Raw genomic sequence first — 21566 nt, forward strand, 5'->3', positions numbered from 1 at the left:
TTGGCTTTTTTCTGGCGCCAGATCTTCATAGGAAGGAGCACAGCGTGTTTGCCCCCTCTACTCACTGGTAAATGTGGAATTTTCAGGGCCCCAAGGAAAGTCTTGGTGTCGAAAGAGACTTGGGATTCTTCTGGCCTCCCCATTTACTCCTGAACCAACTGTGTGACCCTGGGGAAGTCACTTAACTGCCAGGTCTCAGCTCCCTCATTTAGGGTCCCTCCAGCCTTGGCCCCTGCATGTTTATTGAAAGCCAGGAGCCAGACTTCCTCCCTTCCTCCCTTTGGCCTTGTTGAGCTGAGTGTGAATTGGCTGCTGCTCTTCAGGCTTTTGCTCCATTTCCTCAGGGCTCTGGTCAACTGGTAACCAGGCCAGGCCCTGAATTGAGGAGCAAAAGAGAGTCTGTGTAAACCCAGTTGGCCCCAAGCCCAGATTCCCAACCTGTGAGCATTGCTCCTTGTTGTGGCGCAGGAGGGAATGGTGTGTCCCGATCGTGGACTCTGCCTTCCTCCATCACCTGTGTTTGCAGTGTAAGGCCTTGAAGTGCAGAGCAGACAGGCCAGGGCAAAGAGGGACAAGTTAGTGCCCTACACACCCTCCTGGGCAGGAGGACCAGAAACCTCAGCCTTGACTTTTTAATCGCCCTTTGTGGTCCTGGCGGTGGCCACTGGGACCAAAGGTGCTGGGCAGACACCTCTTGTTTCCTTTTTCTCTCCTGATCAGGAAGATCAGGATTTTTTTCCTGAGCTTTTCCATGATGGGGGGCTGGGTATGAAGGACAGAGGGAGATCAGCGCCAAGGGGTGACCGTCCTCTCTTGCTTTGGGGAGCTCTTGGTCCAAGATCAGGCTTAAGAGTAATGCAGAAACTCAGTCTGATCTTTCCAGTAGGAGGTTAAATTGTCATCTCCTCCTGAGCCCATGCCAGTGGGTTGTTTTTCTTGTATTGTTCTGAAAATGCAGGAAGTTCAGCCACAGAAAAGTTAAATCAGCATCTTTGTCCACCCCCGATGAGGAAATCCAGAGCGTGACTCAAGGTTAGAAGAGTGATCAGGGATTGGCTTTGCCGGTGCCTCCCAGCTGTGGCTTCTAGCTGTCCTTTGGCCAGGCTCCTCTGGCCAGGCTGAGGTCCCAGAGCAATGCTCCACCTTTAGTCTCACCCGAGGGAATGTCCGGTGATGGGATGAGGCCAACAAGGGTGGAGAGAACAGAGCATCCCAGCCTGAACCTGGCCCTTCATAGAGAAGAAATGAGGCAGAGGCTAAGAATGGGAACTCACTGACCTCTTCAGGCAGCTTCTTTCTTAGACATTAGACTGTGAGCTTATTGAGGACAGAGACTGTTTTCTTCCTTCCTTTGTCTCTCTAGCACTCAGCACAGTTCCTGGAACCTAGTAGGTGGTTAATTAGTGCTATTGACTTGATAATAGCTGCATTCTTCTATAATCTTCTGTGTTTGACTTGTACTGAGAATCGTTGTACTATCCACGAAGGATACTCAAAAATACTCAGATCATGCGCCATCTTGGAAGAGAGTGTGGCATAATGTAGAGAGACTAGCTTCAGAGCCGGGAAGACCTGTATTCAGGTTCCAACTCTACCACACACTGGCTGTGCAACCCAGTGAACCCTGTCCATGTTCAAGGGCACTCTAAGTTACTGTAAGTTACAGTGAGGCTGCCAACCTGCACTGATGGGGAGGGCTTCCTCTTCTGGGAGTACTTTGGAGTATACATGGCGACATGTTGCACAGATCCCATTTTCAGACTGCTGCTCTCCCTATTTCCCTGTCATTTCTATCGAGCCATGGAAGAATTTTGGAATTTGAGTAATGTCAGATCAACAAGTCCATATGGGAGGCACTTTCCGGTTTCCTCTGTTGGCTCGGTCTGTTTTTTCCCCTTCAGATGGTTTTGTTACTGCCTTGTGTGTTGGGTTTTTGTTCTCGCTGATGTTGTGAGGTCCCTCCAGCCCAAGGATCTCATGCAGCTCATTGTATATAAAAGGGGCATTTTTCTTTTACCTGATTTACATTGGTTTCTGTGACCTCCTCTTTCTTGTGTCTGATTTTTGTAATTATATATTTTCCTCCCTTTTTAATAAAATCGCCAACCATTTATCACATTTATTGGCCTTAAAAAACAAACAAAGAAACCTCGCTCTTTAATTTCCCAATGCAGTTAGTCTTTTGATGGACTCATAGAATTTCAGTGTTAGAAGGGACCTTAAGGGCTGTCTGGTGAAGGAGGCTACCTTTGAAACAAGCTGCTGGAATACTCCCAGTGAAGGGAAACTCACTGCTTCATGAAATAACCCATTGCCTTTAGGGGCCAATTCTCATTGTTACAGAAGGTTTTTCTTAGCCTGATTGAACCTGGCTTCCCTGTCACCCTCTCCCATCTTCATCCTCCCCTTAGGCAAACATAGATATTTATCTAATCCCATGTCTGACTTTCCCAAATCTCCCATTTGCGGGCTGGAGGATCCTGGCTCCAGAGATAGGAGGGTCCTCCAAGCCCCCGATGAGGATATGAAGAGCATCCTCATTTGTGAAGACTGAGGCTTTGGAGGCTTTGGAGGAGAGAACACGGCGTCATTGAATGTTAGGTCTGTAGACAGGTGAGGGTGAGAAGCCAGATCCACTTTCCTACATAAGTGACTGGAAAGAAGAGCCTGTTAAAGAGCCTTTGGCAGCTGCATCTTGTGCCCCACCCTGCCCGTGTGGGCACAGGGTGGGGCACAAGATGGGGAGGAAGGGAGGGAGCAAGGACAGCACCTACATCCTCTGGGGGACTTGAATAAGAACAGCCTCCTTACTTAGCATGAGCCACTTGAAGGTCCAGAGGATGGAAAACAGATCCAAGGTTTTCAGTGGGTTTGTAGTCAGAATGAAAGTAGAGTAGCCAATCCCAGCAGGGGCTTTGTTCACTCCCCCAAAGGTCCCTCATTTTTAGAAACCATAATGAGAAGCAGAAGTGGACAGGGTGGAGTACAGGGCTGGCAGTCTGCCCCCTGAAGGGAGCATTACAATGCCAGGAACACAGAGACAGTGGGTTGATTGTGACTTTCCTAACAAACTAGTGCTTTCTCCAGTGGAGAAGTCTGTTGTCATTAGCCAAGTAGGGAGCTAAGAAGAAGCAGGAAAAACAAATGAAAGCGGGGGCAAGTGATCTTTTCAGGGTCATGTGAATAACAAGATGAAACTCAGTATTTTCTCCAATGCTCATGGCCCTTTAAACCTCTTCAAAATAGGATTTTGTGGAGGAAATAAATAAATTTTAGCTGTCTTCACACCAAGGAGAGCCCAAATGACGAAAATGACCTAAAAGTGGGAAAGGCTAATCTCTCACCTCCTCAACAACAAGTTAAAGGGAAGAAGACAAAAGGGAATGAATTTTACTTTACTACATAAATGAGAGGGGAGAAAAGAGGGAGAAGAACCAAATAACTAGAAAAAAGAAAAAGGAACTAATAAATTAAACAAAACCAGGGAACGGGGGTAATAAATGGGAGAGGGGAGGAGGCTTGAGAGTGAGAAGAAGAAAGCCAGTGGGAATAGGATTGCCTCAAAGTAGATTAAACTATAATAACTAAAGAGAAAAAATACTGTATTTACAGAAGAAAAGGGAGAAAAATGCTAATCTGGAAAAACCCCAATATTTGGACAAATGGAGGAAAATCTTTTTAAACTTAGCTCTCAATTTTAAATGTCAATGGATTAAAAAATCCAGCAAAAGGAAAAAGCGACAGATTGAATAAGAAACCAAGACCTCCCAACTTGTTACTTCTAAGAAATACGCCTAAAAACCAAAGATATATATGAATCAGGTGACTACAAAAAAGCAAGAGTTGCAGTCATGCCATCAGACAAAAGTACAGATTCACAATTTTAAAAGGGGTAATCAAAGAAACTTCACTATACTAAAAAGAACCATAGACAGCACTATGAGTATTCAGCTGATATGCTTCAAATGCCTCCACATCCAGATCCACAGCAGAAACACTAACTGAGCCACTGGAACACATAGACAGCACAGGAGACTTCAATGTCCCACTCTTGGTTTTGGGTACATTCAACAGAAAGATAAACAAAAGGAAAAATAGAGAATTTAACAAATTGCCCAGAAAGTAGAGCTGAAAGACTCATTAATGGAATTGCTAAAATATTGCATGTGTTTCTAAACACCACATGGAATAAAAATTGACTGCATACTACAGCACAGAGATATTGCAAATAAAAGTAAAAAATCAGAGTAAATACATCCTTTACAGACATAAAACAGTAAAAATAGTCATCAGTTCACAGAACACAAACGAAAGACAAAAACCCAAATGGAGACTTAATAACAAAATCTTAAATAATTAATGGGCCAAAGAACAATTATTAAGCAAATACTAACATGGTAATTTATAGTAATGAAATAATAATATTAAATAATAGTAATGAAGCAAACACATCTAGATTTCAGGGATGCAGTGAAGGTATTCCTCTGGTGAAAAATAATGTCCACAGCTATACATGAACAAAATTAAAAAAGAAAAGATTGATGTGCTGAATATGCTTTTTAAAAAATTAAAAAGGCAACAAACAAGTCTAAAATAAGCACTAAAAGGAGATATTAAAAATTAGAGGAAAAACAGATCAGCTGGAAACAAAAAGTGTCCTAAGAACTGATTTTTTGAAAAGACTAATGCAGTTGGTAAACCTTCAGCCAGTCTCATCTCTATGCCTTTGCTCTGCTGCCATTTCCCCCTCCCACTCCCCAACCTGGGATGCCCTCTCCGTCCTCTGTCCTCTTCCTCTGAGGTACAGCTCTGGTCCTTTCTTCTTTAGGAAATCCTTCCTGACCCTCACAGCTGCACCTGCCTCCAGCCCTGCCTTGGATGAACAACACCGTGTTCTTTCACTTTAGCTTTATTGTCCGTATTTTCATTTGTCCTTATCTCCCTCACCAATGAGTAAGCTCCGTGCAGGCAGGGATGGTTTCCAAGGCCCTGGCACAGTGCCTGGCATATGGTAGGCTTGCCAAGGCTTCCAGGGTGAGCTTCTCATCTTCTCTGACCTTGCTGGGTGACCCCTTGTCATCCCTGGGACTCCTGAGTCAGGTCAGAAGGCCAGAGTGGTTGTTCCCTTGCCCATGCTTGCAGCTTTTCACTCTGAATGAGTCAAGTCCTTGGTGTTGAGAAGGAATCTAACTGGCCTAACAGATGGTGAGATAGCCTTCCCCTTAAAGTTGGGAGCAGGGGCTCTCCATTCTCTGGCAAAATGACTTTTCCAGCTCTCTGGGGGCCTTCTGTGCAGAGAGATCCTGTCCAAGGTCCTCAGTTGACGTCATGTTAAGGTCCAGAATTCCTGGCTTTCCAGTTCCCAACATTCGTCCCTTTTCTCTGCCCTTGAGGAGAAATCTTAGATTTAATGTGCCCTCAAATATTGTAAATATTTTTCTTTGGAAAGACCTGGATCTCTTTAAAAATGGGGGGGGGGATGTTGAGGGGAAGGAAGGAGGGAGAGAAGGGGGGAAGAGTCATCCTTAATGTCCTCTGTTTATTTCTGCTAGTCATTGTTTTTGCTTGATCATTAATCTCTATACTTAGGTAAAGTCATTCTTAGAGCAATTTCCTGATTTCATTTGCTGTGGTGTTTTTGTTTGTGTTTTGAAATGGGCCCTCCAGGAATTGTATCTGCATGGTCTGGAGCCAGAAGGGGAGGGAGGGGGCTCCCCTCCCCTCCCTCTTGGGATTTTTGTTGTTTTTTTGGCTTCTCAGTGACAGTCCCTCACTCTGGGCTGTAATTCCACCCTTGGTCAGATGACACATCTCGTGGCTCATTTCATTGGGAGCTGCAGAGGTGCCCTGAGCCAGGTTTCCACAGGTTTCCAGCTCACTTTGGTGCTTTGCTGGCTTTGGAGCCATGTTTCCGATGGTGGGGAGTGGTCTCTCTGGGAGCAGTTGTGGATATCAGGAGGTGGGTATCAGCTTGTCTTCCCTCCCCTTATTGGGCCATCAAACCTCAGGCAAACCTGTCTGGTCACCATTAGCAACTCCGGGGAAGATATTCTTGGTCAACAAATAGCAGCAATGATTTAGTGCCGGCTGTATGCCAAGCCCTGTCAGGTCCCCTGGGAGGCCCCTCAGTACACGCACACTCAGGTCCACTCCAGGGAAGCTGCCAGTTGGGGAGGGGTGATAGTGTCAGGCCAAGGCCTCCCTGGTTGCTGAAATGCTGCTGTCCCCAACGCTTGTGCTCAGTGACGTCTCCTGCCAGCTGGTGCTGGCCCCATTCCTTATGGAGGGGAGAGTGGGGGGCGGGGGCACTGTGTCCAGCCAGCGCACTGGGGCTTCTCCCATCAGCTGGCACTTTCCAGGTGATTCACTGACGCCAACCCAGATTCCACCTCTATCATAAAAACAGGAAATTCCATGGTGTGCATGAGCAGAAGTGCCTGCCTCCTCTTCAAGATGGCCCCTGCTCTGCACCGACCACTGGGCTCCCTTTGGAATTGTAAACATTTATTGCTCCTGCTGCCTTTAATTTTTTTTAATTTATTTTTATTTTTTGCTTTTTGGAGGGGAGAAGGCAGGGCAATTGGGGTTAAGTGATTTGGCCAAGGTCACATGGCTAGTTAATTGTCTGAGGCCAGATTTGATCTCAGGTCCTCCTGACTCCAGGGCCGGTGCTCTATTCACTGAGCCACCTACCCACGGCCACCCCCCCCCCCCCCTTTTAGACAAGTGTGTTTTTGAATCCCTCCCTTAGAACCAAGTCTATGAGTAGCACATTGTGCTCCCCGTTCCTGCCCTGCCAAGGATGGGGGAGGTGCGTCCTCACCTCTCCTTGTTGGGGGGCATCATTGTTCTGTTCTTTCTTGGCCCACTCCACATGTGCTGCTCTGGTCATTGTGGCCATTGCCCTCCTGGACCCGGCCAGCCCCTCAGGCATCCCATGCTCCGCTCCACCCTGCACCAGGACTTTTTTTCCAGGCCTTGGCCTTTTGAGGGGATGTCCGCTGGATGGACCCCAGGGAGGACACCAGGCGGCTCCTCTGCATGGTGCCGATCTCAGCTGCACTGACAGGGCTCCCCCATCACTGTTCCCATCCTGTCGTCTGGTAGGAGGTGAAATCTCAGGCTTGAAAGCAATGTCCAAGCCAGAAGCAGCTTGCCTAGGAGCCCCTGGCTAGTGAGCACAGAGTTAAGCACTCTTTGTTCATGCTTTTTGCACTAGACTGCACTGCCTCCTGGTCCACTGACTTACTTAAAACACAAATTTTATTGGCACTTTTGGATTATATAACCAGAAAAAACCCCCAGCATCAAATCCTGTAACAACAAAAAAAAAGTTAACCAAAAGCAAGCATCATGATGGGTCAACAGTGTATGTAGTATCCTGCTCTGGTGGTCCCCCACCTCTGTGCTTAGAGGTGAAAGACTACCTTACTCAAACAGAGATAAGAAGGGCTACCACTTCTATTTTAAGGCCTGGTTATACCCAGTTTTCCAGCAGGAAAACCCAGTCTTTGAGGGCACAAGAATGGAGATCACGGTGTGTGGTGGGTGAGGATTTCAGCTGGTGGGTCCGTGTTAACTCTGCACTCAAGTGCTGTGGGAAGGCGTGCTTGGGCTGATAGCACCATGCTTTGTTGTCCTTGCCGCTGGCATCTTGGGGACACTCTCCCCTCTAAGCACCAGCCGGGGTTCTTGTCACAGCCATGCCCACTTGTGCATCTGCCATTGGAGGGCAGTGTAAGCCAGGCTGGGCCCTGGGTGCATCTGCCAGGCCCTACCCCCATCCCTGGCCTCTTGGTGACCCAGCCGTGGGTGCTGCTGGTGGAGGGTCCACAAGAACAGCCCAGTGACCCAGCACTTAGGGTTGGCCGTACTTTGGAGCTGCAAAGACTTTTCCAGGAAATCCTGTGTCAAGTAAGCCTGGAACTAGGGCTGGGGTGTGGGGCGGCGCCTCCATGAGTGGGGATGGCTGGTCACCTTTGGAAGGAAGCCTCAGAGTGCCCTCTGCCCTCTCTGAAGCATCAGGGCTCATGAGAGAAAGACATGTTTTTCCTTTCGTTTAAGCCTTTTTGAATGGTTGGCTAAAATATTCCATCTACTGATTGTTGCCCCAGTGTCTGACTGCCCCCCCCCTTTATTTCTTTTTCTTTTTCTTCCTCCTCTGCCCTCTCCTTCAGACAACAGTGTCAGGAGAAAATCAGCTGGCCAATTTTTACAGAGCCCTCTGGAACCATGCCCACTGTGAGCCAGCCCTGTGCTGGGCGCCATGGGGACCATGCCCACCTGCTGCCATGGGCCCTGTACCAGGCACTGTGGGAACTATGCCCGCTGTACTCCCAGCCCTGTACTGGGTGCTGTGGGGACCATGTCTGCCTGCTGCCATGGACCCTGTGTCAAGTGTCATGGGGACCATGCCTGCTGTGTGCCCAGACCTATGCCAGGTGCTGTGGGGACAGTGCCCACCTGCTGCCATGAGCCCTGTCTCAGGAGGGTGAGGCCTGTGTCTGGTGTGTGACAGCACCTATTACAACCAGCACCTGCTCTCAAGAACCTTCTATGGCTCACGGGTCATGTGCGGCAGGGAGGGGGAGGTGATTATCATCTTTATTTTATGGAGGAAGAAAAACCAAGGTTTCTGGGAAGGGGTGACTTGCCCACATCTGAGGCAGGATTTGAACCCAAGTCCAGACTGACACCAAGCCCAGTCTTGCTGCTTTGCCTGTGTTCCCCTAAGCGGTGACTGGTCTCATTCCTTGCACCGGCTCCCTGGGTGGTCGCTGGTCAGTCTCATGGGTGCTGCTTGTACCATAGCCCTCTACTTCCCGGCTTGACTCTAATCGCATTTGAGGGAACCATACCAGGGTCAGGAGGTGGTGGTGGGGGAACCCAGAGGTGAGCGGGGTTTGTTCCTTCTGCTTTCTCCCAGGGGCCCCTGGAGGCTTCCAAGCTGGGGGTGGGGGCCTCTGGTCCATCCCCCTATACAGAGGAGGGGCCTCAGCCCCAGGGGCACAACCTCACCCTCCTCTCTTTGGCAGGAAGTCTGGGGGAGCAGGGGATGTCAGGGCATGAGGCAGAGGGCCTGGGTAAGTGGATGGATGAGAAGGGCCTCAGTCCTAGCCAGCAAGCTTTTATTAAGCACCATTGTGTACCTGGTTGTAGACTAGCCCTCCCCAGCCAAAGCTCAAGGGCAGGGAGGTAGCTTAGAGCCGGGAGCTGTAGGAATCACATGCCATTTAAATCCTCCTTGGCCCAGGGTGGTGGGGGCTGATGGGGAGCCCCTGGGCCCGGGCACCAGCTGGCAGCCCTCCCCTGTGTCCCTGCTCCTGTGAGCCTGATCTTAGCAGACAGTATTTGCCTCTGGCATTCCTTCACTCACATCGGAGTGGCCATTTTTCATGATGGTGGCATGGAGACTTTGATTTACAAGGTGAACAGCACTAGGGTCCAGAGTCTGCTCTCAGACCCCTGGTTCAAGCCTTCCCTTTTCTGCTTTCTGCCTCTGGGAATTCACTGACTCCTCTGGGCCTCAGTTTCCTCCTCTGTGAAAAGGGGGGGGGGATCTCTGCCAGCTTAAGAAAGACCCTGCAGTAGAATGAAGGAACCTGGGACTGGGCGGGATTATGGAGGCCACCAACAAACTTCCTGGGTGGCCCTTGCCAAGCCCATCTCAGGCTCTGGGCTTCTCCCTCACTTTCCTTCCAGATTATCAGCTGAATCTCCATGTGGTTTGGGCAAATCCCTCTCTGTTTCTTGGATTCCTCAGTTTCCCCATCTGTAAATAGGGATGGGGTATGGTGTCGTCTAGATGACCTCTAAAGGCCCTTTGGATCTCTTGGGGTCTTCCAGTCTGATCTGGAAATGCCAGTAGAAATCATGCTGCTACCTGAGCTTAGCATCCCTGGGGTCATGGGGTGGGGCGGGGCGGGGAGAGGCTCTGGAAAAGGGCGTTCTTGGGGAAGGTGGTGGGAGGGAAGGCAAGTTTGGCATGACCTGCCCCTCATCACTCAGCTGCCGAATATCAGGGGGTATCCCAGCCAGGCATGCCCCTTCTCTGGCTACGAACAGCAGCTGCTTCCCAGGTACCTACTATAGGCTAGGCGTAGTATAGGGAGACAAAATGAGGCAGCTCCTGCCTGGACCAGAAGTCAGCAGACCTCTTCAGGCCCTTGCTTCAGGGCATCCATTTTCCTGCCTGTCTGGTGGGGACAATTCCACCAGGATCCATCCCTTCCCTTCCAGGGTTGCAGCGAGGAAAGAGCCCTTGGTGAAGCTCCCAGCCTTGCCCCTTGGGCACACTTCCTTGGAGCTGCCGAGGCCCTGGGGGAGCTTCCAGCTGCCTTGTTGTGGGGTTGGGGTGTTTGTGATGGACAGGACTCCCTCTGCACTGGCGGATCAGCACCTCTCACCCCCAGGTCCCCTCTTGCTGATTCTTGGCCCTTGAGCGCATTGACAATCGGGCCCTTTGTAGATGCCCCACTGTCGGAAGTTGAAATGGCCTCATTTTCTGTCTTTACTAATAAGGAGCTAAGAGTGAACTTTTTTCTTTTTTAAAAAATGGAAACTTTTTTGTGTTACTAGAACAAATCACTTTCCATTAAACAGTCCCTTTGCCCATGATTGTCACTGACAGCTCGAATCATCGTCTGATCTTGTAGGTGGCCATTTCTACAGAGAAGTCGGTCGTTATTTTAGAGACAGAAGCATGTCTCCTGAGCCAGTTGATCAGTAATAGACCTTTATCGACTGATTGACTGACTGCAGCCCTCCCATGTGATCGGTGAGAAGGGGCACTGGTGGGGGAGGAGGGAAGGACTGGGCGGAGCTGAGCAGAGATGGGAGCCTCGTTTGTCTGACTCCGAATCTGTGCTGAGGAAGCATGAGAGGCGCAGCCGTCAAGCAGTGGCCATTGTATTGGGTCTCTATTGCGGCATCTGTTAGCATTAGCTTCACTGACGCTGTCGTAGGTGACACGACTGAGTTTATGGTGGTTTTCAGTTCTCTGCTCTGCATGTCAACTGGATGTGTCTTCACGTGTGTCTCTGGTCCCCTCATGTTTGAGGAAGAGACCATCATGGCTGATGGTGCCACCAAAATCCATGACAATCACAGCCCACAGTCTGTCCAGCTGTTCTCCCATCTGGGCAGCCATGTTGTTTCCAGTTTATTGCTCCTACAAAAAAGTGCTACTGTCAATATTTGGCTAAATCTGGGACATTTCTCTGTTATTGACCTTCCAGTAGGACTGTTGGATCAAAGACTGTTTGGTCACTTTTCTTACATAGTTCCAAATTGTTTTACAGAATGGTTGGGCTGATTCATAGCTCTACTAACAATGTATGAATTACTGTGCTGATTCACAACTCCACTAACGATGTATGAATTGCTGTGCCTATCTTCCTCTAGCCTCTCCAACACTGACCATTTCTCTCCTTTATCATTTTGCCAATTTGATGAAACCTCAGAATTGTTTTGATTTGTATTTTTTTTCTATTGAAAAATGCTGGTCCATGTCCTTTGATCCCTCATCTATTGGGTGATAACGTTTTGTCTGATGGCAGACTTCTGTCAGAGTTGTTTAAGGCAGAGGTTTTTTTCCTTAACCCAGAACTTTTCTTCTTATTGTAGCAACATTGATTTTGTTGTGCAAAAGCAAAATATAGTTGTGAAAGGTATGACCCTCCTTTCTGCTCTAACCTTCCAAATGAAGTGACCTTCTTTATGTAGGTCATCTATCCGTTTGGATTTGGTAGCATTATATTAGCTATAAGATGTTGATTTAAATACACGAGGTATGTTGGAAGATGCTGACTTAACATTATTTAATGCCAGACTTAACAATAGTTTGTTTCCTTGAGTTTATCAAACACTGGACTGTTCTTGTCTCTACCTAATGCATTATGATTCTGACCTCTTTTCTGTCATTTAACCAATCCCAACTAGCTTTGATGATTGCAGAATTTACAGTAGAATTTGAGATCTGATCATGGAAGGCCTCTTTCATTTCTTTTTTTTTCCTGTGAATTTTCCAGATGAATTTTATTATTATTTTATTGAGTTTAATGACTCTACTCAGTAACCTGTTTGGTCTAATGTTAACTCTGGGTTAATTTAACAAATGAAGTAATTTTTATTCTACTGCCACAGACCAATTGTGAATGAAGACTGACTCTTTTTTTTCTAGTTTTTCTAGGATTCTATTTTTGTAAAGACTATTTTGTGGTTGTATTTTTATAAGTCTTGAGTGTGTCTCGGTGAATGAACAGCTGGACATTTTATGTGTTTAACAGTAATTTTAAATGGGAGTTCTCTTTGTGACATTTCTTCTGTTTTTTTGTGAATACTGCATAGAAATGCTGAGGATTTTTTGGGCTCACTTTCCGTGTTGTTACTTTGAGAAAGCGACTGAGCTGTGGGATTGTCTTGGTTAGTTTCTTTGTTGAGCGCCTTGAGTTTTCCATGTAGCCCATCATGCCCCACTCCTCCCTGGGGCTCTGGTCTCACTGATAGGCATATTCCGGCCAGTCTGCTCTGTCCTGTTGTACTCTGATCTTTGCCCTCCTAGAATTCTGCCTCGGGGGATCCTCCCAGCAGGAGAGGGACGGAGGCACAGCTGTGCCCATCTCTCCTCTTGCAGGGCTGTTGTGGAACCACTGGGTTTCCACTTCGCATTTGGCATCTTTTCGACCTAGCACCCTTGGCTGCTGTCATTCCTGTTGGGGAAGAATCCTCATGAGTGGTCCCTGGCTCCCAGTGCCCAGGTGCCCCTTCTAAGGTCTTTGGTCTTTCTTTCCTCCCTCCAGAGATCTCACGGATAATTCAGCTGGATTTGGACCTGAAGCACAAGACCAATATCCGGGAGTTATTTGAGGAATTCGATAATTTCCCTCCAGGGGCTGTCATCGGGATTGCCAGGGAGATGCAGCCTGTATACAGGTATGTCCCATGGGAGACAGGACTGAGTTGGCTGAGGGTGGCCAGCGTTCTTTCCATCCCTTGAGGGTGTTTTGCTAGTGTCTTAGGGCCTGAGGAATTTATAATCCTTCCTGGACCATACTGGATTACAATCTTTCTGAAGGCAGGGCTTGGTTTCTGTCCATTGCTCTATCCTCAGCTCTGTGCACAGGACTTTAATGCCAGGGACACTTCATAAATGGATCTGCACTCTTGTTTAGGCTCCTATTTCTCCTTGAATCAGAACGTACCTACCCTTCTTGTCAAAGGAATCCTGGGCCCAAATCTGCAATGTGCTGGAATCGTGGATGGCTTTAAAGAAGGGAAATGCACTGTTCTTCTGGTCTAGGACCTGCGGTAACTCACAGGCAGTGGAAGAGTCTCGTGACCCCCACCCAGCACCGCATGATTGTTCCACCCTGTGGTCCCCAGAACTGCTTTCGGGGAGGGGATCTCCCTTCATGCAGAGAGCCAGGCCTGGCCACTGGCGTGGCAGTTATTGAGATGCACCTGTAGGTTTTTGCAACCTTGGAGACTGTTCCTAGGGCGGTTAAAACATTCCCCTTGCAGACTACCCCTTAGTGTCTTCATCCCGGTGCCCTCTTTCTCTGGAGAGCTCAGCGTCAGCCTGGCTCTGCCAATGGCCGCAGAAGTAGAACAGCTGATGTTTAGGGCCCCCTAAGGGGCACAAAGTGCTCTGTAAACCTTAGCCCCTCAAGTGAGACTGTTGTGATGGCCTGTTTTACAGATGAGAAAGACTGAGGCCAAGAGGCTCACTGACTTGAACCAGAGAAGGAGGGGGCCTTGTGGGTGCCCTAGTCCACGCCCACAGCAGGTGGATAGGGGCGTTAAAATGGTGCCCTTGCCAGCGTCTTTGATGGCATTCTCCCTGGCCCTTTCCTCTTAGACGCTGGAGAGACCAGCTTCCACCCCCCCTTGGGCAGCTTCAATGCCAGCAGCTGGTGCTGACCCCATTTGGGGTTCTCTTGGCAGAGATACTAGAACATTTTGCCATTTCCTCCTCCAGCTCATTTTACAGATGAGTAAACTGAGGCAAACGGGGTGTCTTGTCTAGGGTCACACAGCCAGTGAATGTCTGAGACTGGATTTGAAACTCAGGTCTTCCTGCCTCCAGGTCTGGCTCTCTATCCACCTAGCTGGGCTTGCCCCACGTTTGCACTGGGCTCCATTGCACTACCCTGCCTTAATGACCTGGGTGGCTTTTGAACTGAATATACCTGTTCACCATTCATTTGGCATTTTTTAAGCACCCAGGAACAGAAAGAAAGTTTAGGGACAATCCCTGCCCTCCAGGGTTCCCCCTCTGCAAACAGCCAAGCAGCTGCCCAGATCAGCTGGAGAGAATCCACAGAGGGAAGGCTCCAGCCTGGAGGGGGATCCTGAAGACTGCCTGGGGGAGGAGGGATTGCAGCTGAGATCGGCAGAGGCTCCCCAGCAGCTGCCAGCACAGGTCTTTCTTGTCATCCACCTTGAGTCTTTTATTCTTTGATGTGGGAGCCAAGGCTGGGACTGCTTCTAAGCCACCTTGAATGGGTGGCTGCAGACCGAGGGTGCGAGAGGGCCTGGAGGGGCCTGGCCAGGGATCTTCTAAGCCTCAGCTTATTAGTGCTTCTCAGTCCTGCTAAAGACCTTGGGGGAAGAGCCAGGTGAGGAAAACGAGCTCATCCAAGTCCCCTTGTGCCCAACACTAGGAAGGCCAGGGGCAGGAAGAGAAGTCCCCATGTGAGAGCCTGCTGAGCTCCCTGGGCAAACCTGCATCCCTGTCCTTCCTTTGCCGGTGAGGAAGCTTGGGGGGCAGGGGGGGGGGCCGGGCCCCTTCACTGACTGTGCAAACATCCTCTCCTAAGGAGCAGTTTGTTACTGAGTTCCATCTGCTCAGAATTCCAAGAGAAACGATTCCTTGGATTCAGACCTTGGTCCTTTTTGAATGTGACAGGCCGCAGTACGCTGGAGTGTATGGACACGCCCATGGCTACGAGAGTGGGACTCCACCTGTGGATGGTGGGTCAGTTCCCAGCTCCCCCTTCCGTCTACCTCCCCATCTCCAGCTTGGAGATTCTGAGCATGTATTTTCGGATGGCTAGATCAAGACCACCAAAACTTTTGGTTAAGAAACACTGGTTTGTGTGCCTTGTTTCTAGAAGAGATTCTGTGCCTTTGGGCAGGAGACTATTCAGGGCCCTGGTCACTTAGCTCCCAGGAGGTTTCCAGCCAGTGTCCAGGACAGTGAGACTGTGGGGTGTTCTCTGAAACAATATGGCAAGAGGACACATCAGTGAAGCAGTCAGATGAGCTAGGAGCTCTGTGCTTGCCCATCTGTGGCCACCCATGCCCATCTGTGCCCATCTATGCCTGTCTGTGCCCATTCACACCCACCTGGTCCCCTCTCAGGGACCTCATTACTTTGGGGCAGAAGGGACAGAGCTTTGGTTCCCCCTGCTCAGAAGGATGCTTTCACCAAAGGTCCCAACCACAGGAATGGCTCCTCTGCTCACTCCTGAAGATGCTGCTGCTTGAGTACTTCCCCCCTCCTTGGGATGCAACCTAAGTGGCCCCTGGGCTAACTAGGGGAGGCAAGGGGTAGAGAGTCATTTATTTATTAATTTAATTTTTCATTTTCTTACTTGTTTCTATTAACAATGTACCTTCACTCTTTCCCACTCTGTGCCCTCCATTGAAGGGGGGGGGGGCCACAAACCCTTGTAATAAACAGGCAGAGAAAAGCAAGCCACACTCCCACCTTGGCCGCGTCCTCATCTCCTGATGGCGCTTCTTGAGTCCACCTGAGTGCCATCGGAGAGACCCTGGGGGGTCTCGGCAGTGCCATTGGAGAAGTTGTGGGGGTAGTAACATCAGTGGCCCTTGGGAGCCAGAGAGAAGCCCCCCTTCTCACTCTCAAGTCTGCCAGCCAGTGAAGGTCCAGTAATGCAGAGTTAGCCAGTAAGTGGATGGCCAAGCTGGTCACTCTGGCCAGATTTGTAATCTTGCCCTTGTAGCACCTGAGGGTAGGATGGTGGCTGAGCCAGGGGTGGACAGATTATACTTACAAAGAATACAGTGGCTCTCCTTTCCCCTAGGGCTGATGGGACCCAGGAGGAAAGACTTGGGCTGGGCAGCCTGGACAGTGCCCCTGGTCATGTGACCTCCAGAGAAGTGGGGCGTCTTCAAGGCTGTTCCCTGTCTGTCACCCTGCCCAAATCCAGAAATGGTTGATGGGGAGGAGCAGTGAGGAATGCCCATGAGCTAAGCAGGGACTATCCCTTTGAATGGAAAAGGGCATGGCCAGTGCTGTGAACCAGGCAGCTATTTTGAGCCCTCTGAGACAAAGGCATGGTCCAGGGAGCCTTGGGGTGCTGGCATAGGTCTGTAAAGCACAGTTTTGGTGCCATAGCAGGAAAGTGTGGGGCAGGGTGGGGAAGAGGCGTGGCTGAGCTGTGAACTGGTTCAGGAAATCACTGCCCCAAGATAGAGCCTGTCAGTCCTACCAGGGAAATCCCCTGGACCTCCCTTGGGAGCAGAGTGCGTGGGGTGGCGAAGAGGTGTGGCTGGGGCCATGACCTGGCCCAGACATTCCTGCTCCAGGGTGACCCTTTGGAGAATGGGCAATGACTTCATCCTTTCCTGCTGTTGGCATGGAGCACCCCCTCTCCTCCCCCAAAGGGCTGTGACTATTGCCCCAAGATGGTAAATCCTTGGACTGGGCTTAGAGACCTCCCTGGGGAGCAGAGTGGGTCGGGTGGGGAAGCCCCCCTTCTCTGGGTCTCACAGAGGGCACAGGGCAGACAAGATGAATAAAGAAGGGAGGAAATGCTGGGGGGGGGACACAACTTAATTCATGTTTGCTCCTGTGGGAAGGAGGTAACTTTCTATTTCCTGCTATCCTCTGGTGGCCACAGGGCCCTATGTCTCAGTTTCCTCCCTCTAGAAGATGGCCTGGTGTCTCTCGGGTACCCAGTAAGGTGATGATAGGAGTGGGAGTCTCCCCCTGAGGATGGCGGGTCAGTTCCCAGCTCCCCCTTCTGTTTACCTCCCATCTCCAGCTTGGAGATTCTGAGAATGTATTTTTGGATGGCTAGACTTCCGCCCTCCCCCAACAACTTTTTCTCCCTCTCACTCCCCCCAATAAAAAAAAATTCCCATAGCAATTTGGGCCGGCTAGGTGGCACCGGAGTCAGGAGGACCTGAGTTTGATTCCAGCCTCAGACACTTAACACCCACGCAAAAAAAACTAGCCGTATAACCTTGGGCAAGTTACTTGACCCCAATTGCCCTCCAAAAGGCAAAAAAAAAAAAAAGAATTCCCCTTTGTAAGCACCCTGATGGCCCATTTTCTGAAGTTACTTTGACTTTTTTTCCTCTCTGGCCCCAGAGCCAGATTCTTCCACCCAAAGAGGACTCTGCCCCTCTGCGCCCCACCCCCCACCCCCATCCGGAGGTGGAGGATGGAGAGGCTGAGGAGCCGCCCTCTGGCTGGTCCTCACTGTCCTGGGCAAGGGTATAGTCAGTGGCGCAGCTGTTGGGAGAGCTTCCTGGATGGGAGGATGGCAGAGCATTCCACAAAGGGATGGCCTCTCCCATCAGTCCCCCGGGAAGGGCCTTGTTCAAGCTGCAGGGGATTTTGCATCAGACACAGACCTGTGATGGGGGATGGAGGAGATCAAAGGGGGGTCCAGATGTTTATCTATGGCTCCACCTTCCCCTTCCCAGACCTTGTGACCTTCAGTAGTGTGTGTGTTGGGGGGACCTCTGATCCACTGGAGTAGGGGGCAAACATAAGGCTGCTGTCTCAGGGGCCAGCCTGCCTGCCTGCCTGCCTCAGGGCTCAGTCCTTGGCCATAGGGCAGTGTTGAGAATGTTGAGTTTAGTTCCATCCAGAGTGAAGGAAGGGGATCAGAGGAGTGTGAGACAATTCAGCCAGAGCTAGACCATGAAAGACCTGAAATGCCAGGATAGAGGAGGGAATGGGGAGCCACCATGGTTTGTTGAGCAGAAGAGGTACACAATTTTCCTGTGCTTCAGCAGAAGGGAGGGAGCAGTGAGGAGGGGAGAGGCAGGACAGGCAGCAGCATCCCTGAGTGAAGGGGATGAGACCTTGGGCTAAGGAGGCCTGGGGGGGGGGGGAGGGCAGAGAGAAGCTCAGAGGAAGCTGGATGCCACTGTGATGCTTCAGGCTGGGCTTTCTGTGGGTACAGGCTGCCGGCCATGGGGGGCTCTGGAAGGAATGATTCTGATCTCAGACTTGGACCTCCCACAGTGTGAAGGAATTGGGGCTGCTTCCCCCTCCCCCAGCTGGGGGGGCCTGTGTGAGCTTGTCAGCGTTTCTAGAGTTGTGATAGCAGATTCAATTTACATTCTTTGTGGTGGACACATCCTGAGTTGTTACGGACTGTGAGTGTGTGTGTGAGAGTGTGAATATGTGTGAATATGAGTGTGAGTGTGTATGTGAATGTGCGTCTGTGTGAATGTGTGTGTGTCTGTGTGAATGTGTGAGTGTGTATGAATGTATGTGAGTGTGAATGTGTGTGTGTATGTGAATGTGTGTGTCTGTGTGAATGTGTGTGAGTGTGTATGTGAATATGTTGTGTGAGTGTGAATGTGTGTGTGTCTGTGTGAATGTATGAGTGTGTGTGTGAATGTGTGTGAGTGTGTGTGTGAATGTGTGTGTGAAATAGCAGGGAAGGAAAAGACTCAGCAGCTGCTATCTGCGCCCCCCTTCCCTGTCTCTGCTCCCTCTGATTTGTTAGACTTTGATCTTGGACCATGCCCTGCTCCCAGTGCCCAGTGCCAGGCCAGGCAGTGGGGGCGCCTTCCTTTTCTACTTTCAGATACTGCACTGGCTCTTGGCCACAGGAACAGCTACCCCCCCCCCCACCCCACCTCCGACTCCCTGATCAGTGACCATGGCTGGAGCTGGGCCCCAATCTAGAATGCTGTCCTCAGTTCTAGGTGTCAGGGTTTCTGAGGAGCGGTGAGACCCAGAAGTCCTGAGGCCTGGGAAGGGAGGGAGAAGGGGCTTCAAGCATTGTTGTGTGAGGTTTGGGGAAGGAACAGAGAATGTTCATTTGGAGAAGATGTGAGTGGGCTCTTCACACGTTGGAAGGCCAGGCACACGTACGAGGGCCTGGCCTCAGGGGACTATTCAGGGCAAAGGGAGGCAGATCCGGATCAGGACAGGGCTTTGGTGACCCTTCACTTCCTCCGTTGAGTTCAGGAGTTGCCCATTGCTAGACTGGGGCTCAGGGTATTGGGCAGACTGGCCTTGGTGTCCCTCCAGGTCTCTTTGATACAGAAATTATTCCCATGATCCTGAGTCCTTGCCATGGTCCTGAGTGGGATTTCCATGATACTCACTGTGACAAGCAGCCCAAAGCCTGTGCCTTTTCTGCTGTCCTGCCCTGTCGAGGGCCTCTCTTCAGTCCTCGAGGAGCCCAGAGCCTGAGAGAGAAGCAGAGATGGACAGGCAGATATCTTTGCAGGAGCCAGCACCCTCAGCTACCTTCATGGTCAGGGTCATGGAGCAGCTATGGTTTGGGGACAGCCCCCCTCCCCCCGCCGCTGGAATTTGAACAGACAAAGGAGAGGAAAGCGGCTTGTCCTCCCCACATGCATGGGGCATTCTTGGGACCCTCAGCCCGGGGATCTCTTGGGCCAGATGTCGGCCTCAAAGATGGACCCCCATCCCTGTCCCCACACAGGCCTGTCTAGATTGAAACCTCAGCCCAGCTGGTGAGGGAAAGGTCGCCTGTGCCTGCCTGGGAAAGCCTCAGGCAGAGTTCTTGGAACCCAGCAGGGGCTTCCATAAATAGGCTCAGCCCCTTTGGCCAGGCCCCTGGATGCCCTCCTCCTGCCGTGCCAGGAGACCGAGGCCCGCTGCTGCCTCTGCAGAGATCAGCTTGTGAATTATTGTTCTTGGAGAAGGTTCCGTCATCTTCAGGCCTTTGATAGGAGAACAAAGAGCCGCCCAGGAGTGGAGGACAAAGGGCAGCCTGGCGGCCTGTGCCATTCTGGGGCTGCCCGGGCTCTGGTAGGAGGGTGAGGGGAGCTGGTCACTGCCTAACTGTGGGGATCTGGGGGACCTCAGGGGCCTCTCGTCACACCCATCCATAATGGAAGCTTCCAGGATGGGCAGCCCCCTCCACTGCTGGACAGCCCTTCTAAGGAGGCTGGCCTCCTCCCCACAGCCCCCAGGAGTCCTCTGGGTGCGTGCTTGAACACAGCTCTCATTTCTCCAAACCTGTGTTGTCCTTGAGCCAACCCTCCCAAATGGACATGGACACTGGGCCCTTCATCTTCCTCTAGAAACTGTCTCGGGGTGGCTAGGTGACGCAGTGAATAGAGCACCGGCCCTGGAGTCAGGAGGACCTGAGTTCAAATCCGGTCTCAGACACTTAACACTTACTAGCCATGTGACCTTGGGCAAGTCACTTAACCCCAGTTGCCCTGCCTTCCCCCACCTCCAAAAAAAGAGAAAAAAAGAAACTCTCTCCATTCCTAGGGGGGTACTGAGGCACAGAGGCACTCTACCTGGGCAGCCCTGCCCCAAAGAAGCCCCTTTCTCTGCCTTGCTCATCCTGATCTGACCTGTCCGTAGTGCATTTGGGACTCCCTCAAGTCTCCGTCCATACTGCCAGGGCAGGGGGACTTTCCACACTTGGAGACCCTACATTTCTGTTTAGGAGAGGCTTTCTGACCACCATGCTGGGGACCCTTGTGGCCACTGGGTCCAACCCCCTCATTTTACAGAGGGGGAAACTGAGGTAAAGCAGCTTGCCCAGAGTCGTACAGTTGGTAATTGGCTGAGGCAGAATTTGAACTCTGGGCTTCCTGACCCACGGCACCACACTGTGTGCACATGAAGCCAATGATCCAACCTCAGTCCTGGTTCTGGAATCCCAGGAGAACAATGTCACAGCTTTGCCCCTGCCCACAGAAGAAGGGCCAGCATCAGGGGGAGCCTCGTCCAGAAGGGCCCCAGGTGGCAGACTGGAGGGGGGGGGGGCGTGGAAGCCAACCTACTCACAGAATATTAATGAGCAGTCCAGGGCTGCCATTTGCAGCTTCAGCCCCCAGGGATGGATGGAGCAAAGCCGGTGTGTAATGATCAGGACTCCTGGAGGAGGTGGGGAAGTCCTGGAGTGAGGCACGGCCAGTGCAAAGGCCCGGAGGTGGGATAGGAGACCAATCACATGGGAACATCACACGGGTACTGGGCAGGAATCTGGAAACGGGGGAGCCAGATGGTGAAAGGACTTGTCAGCCACCGAGGGAGCCACGGAAGCCTGCAGAGCGGGAGAGGGGAGGGCGCCGTCTGGCCGGGAGCTTGGCGATGCTAGTCTGCGAGGGGCAGTGTGGAGGCTGTGAGCGTGGAGCTTGTGGTCCTCCAAGACCTGCGGCACTTGGCACGGTCCTGCCACATTGGGAGGGCCTTGATGAATGTCGGATGTATTTTAACATCATTATTATTCATCTTTTCCAGCAGCAACCAGGGCCCCTCAGGGCCCAGAGGCAGGGGAGAGAGAGACAGCAGAGAGAGAGGTCAGAGACATGGAGAGACAGAGACACAGAGAGAGAAAAGAGAGACGGAGAGACAGAGA

At 50.9% G+C, this 21566-nt stretch overlaps 1 protein-coding gene across 1 annotated transcript in view; it reads left to right on the forward strand.

Annotated features, from left to right (window-relative positions):
- The window catches only part of XXYLT1 (xyloside xylosyltransferase 1), a 67055-nt gene that overhangs the window by 35408 nt on the left and 10081 nt on the right, over nucleotides 1-21566 (forward strand). Inside the window, exon 3 of the mRNA XM_069083275.1 lies at nucleotides 12801-12933. Within this exon, the coding sequence (XP_068939376.1) occupies nucleotides 12801-12933 (133 nt within the window). The remainder of the gene's footprint in view (nucleotides 1-12800; nucleotides 12934-21566) is intronic.

This window comes from Petaurus breviceps, unplaced genomic scaffold (assembly GCF_028583685.1).
Source record: "Petaurus breviceps papuanus isolate PSGF00001 unplaced genomic scaffold, PetGlider_PUasm1.0 173, whole genome shotgun sequence".
In the NCBI taxonomy this organism is placed as follows: Eukaryota; Metazoa; Chordata; class Mammalia; order Diprotodontia; family Petauridae; genus Petaurus; species Petaurus breviceps.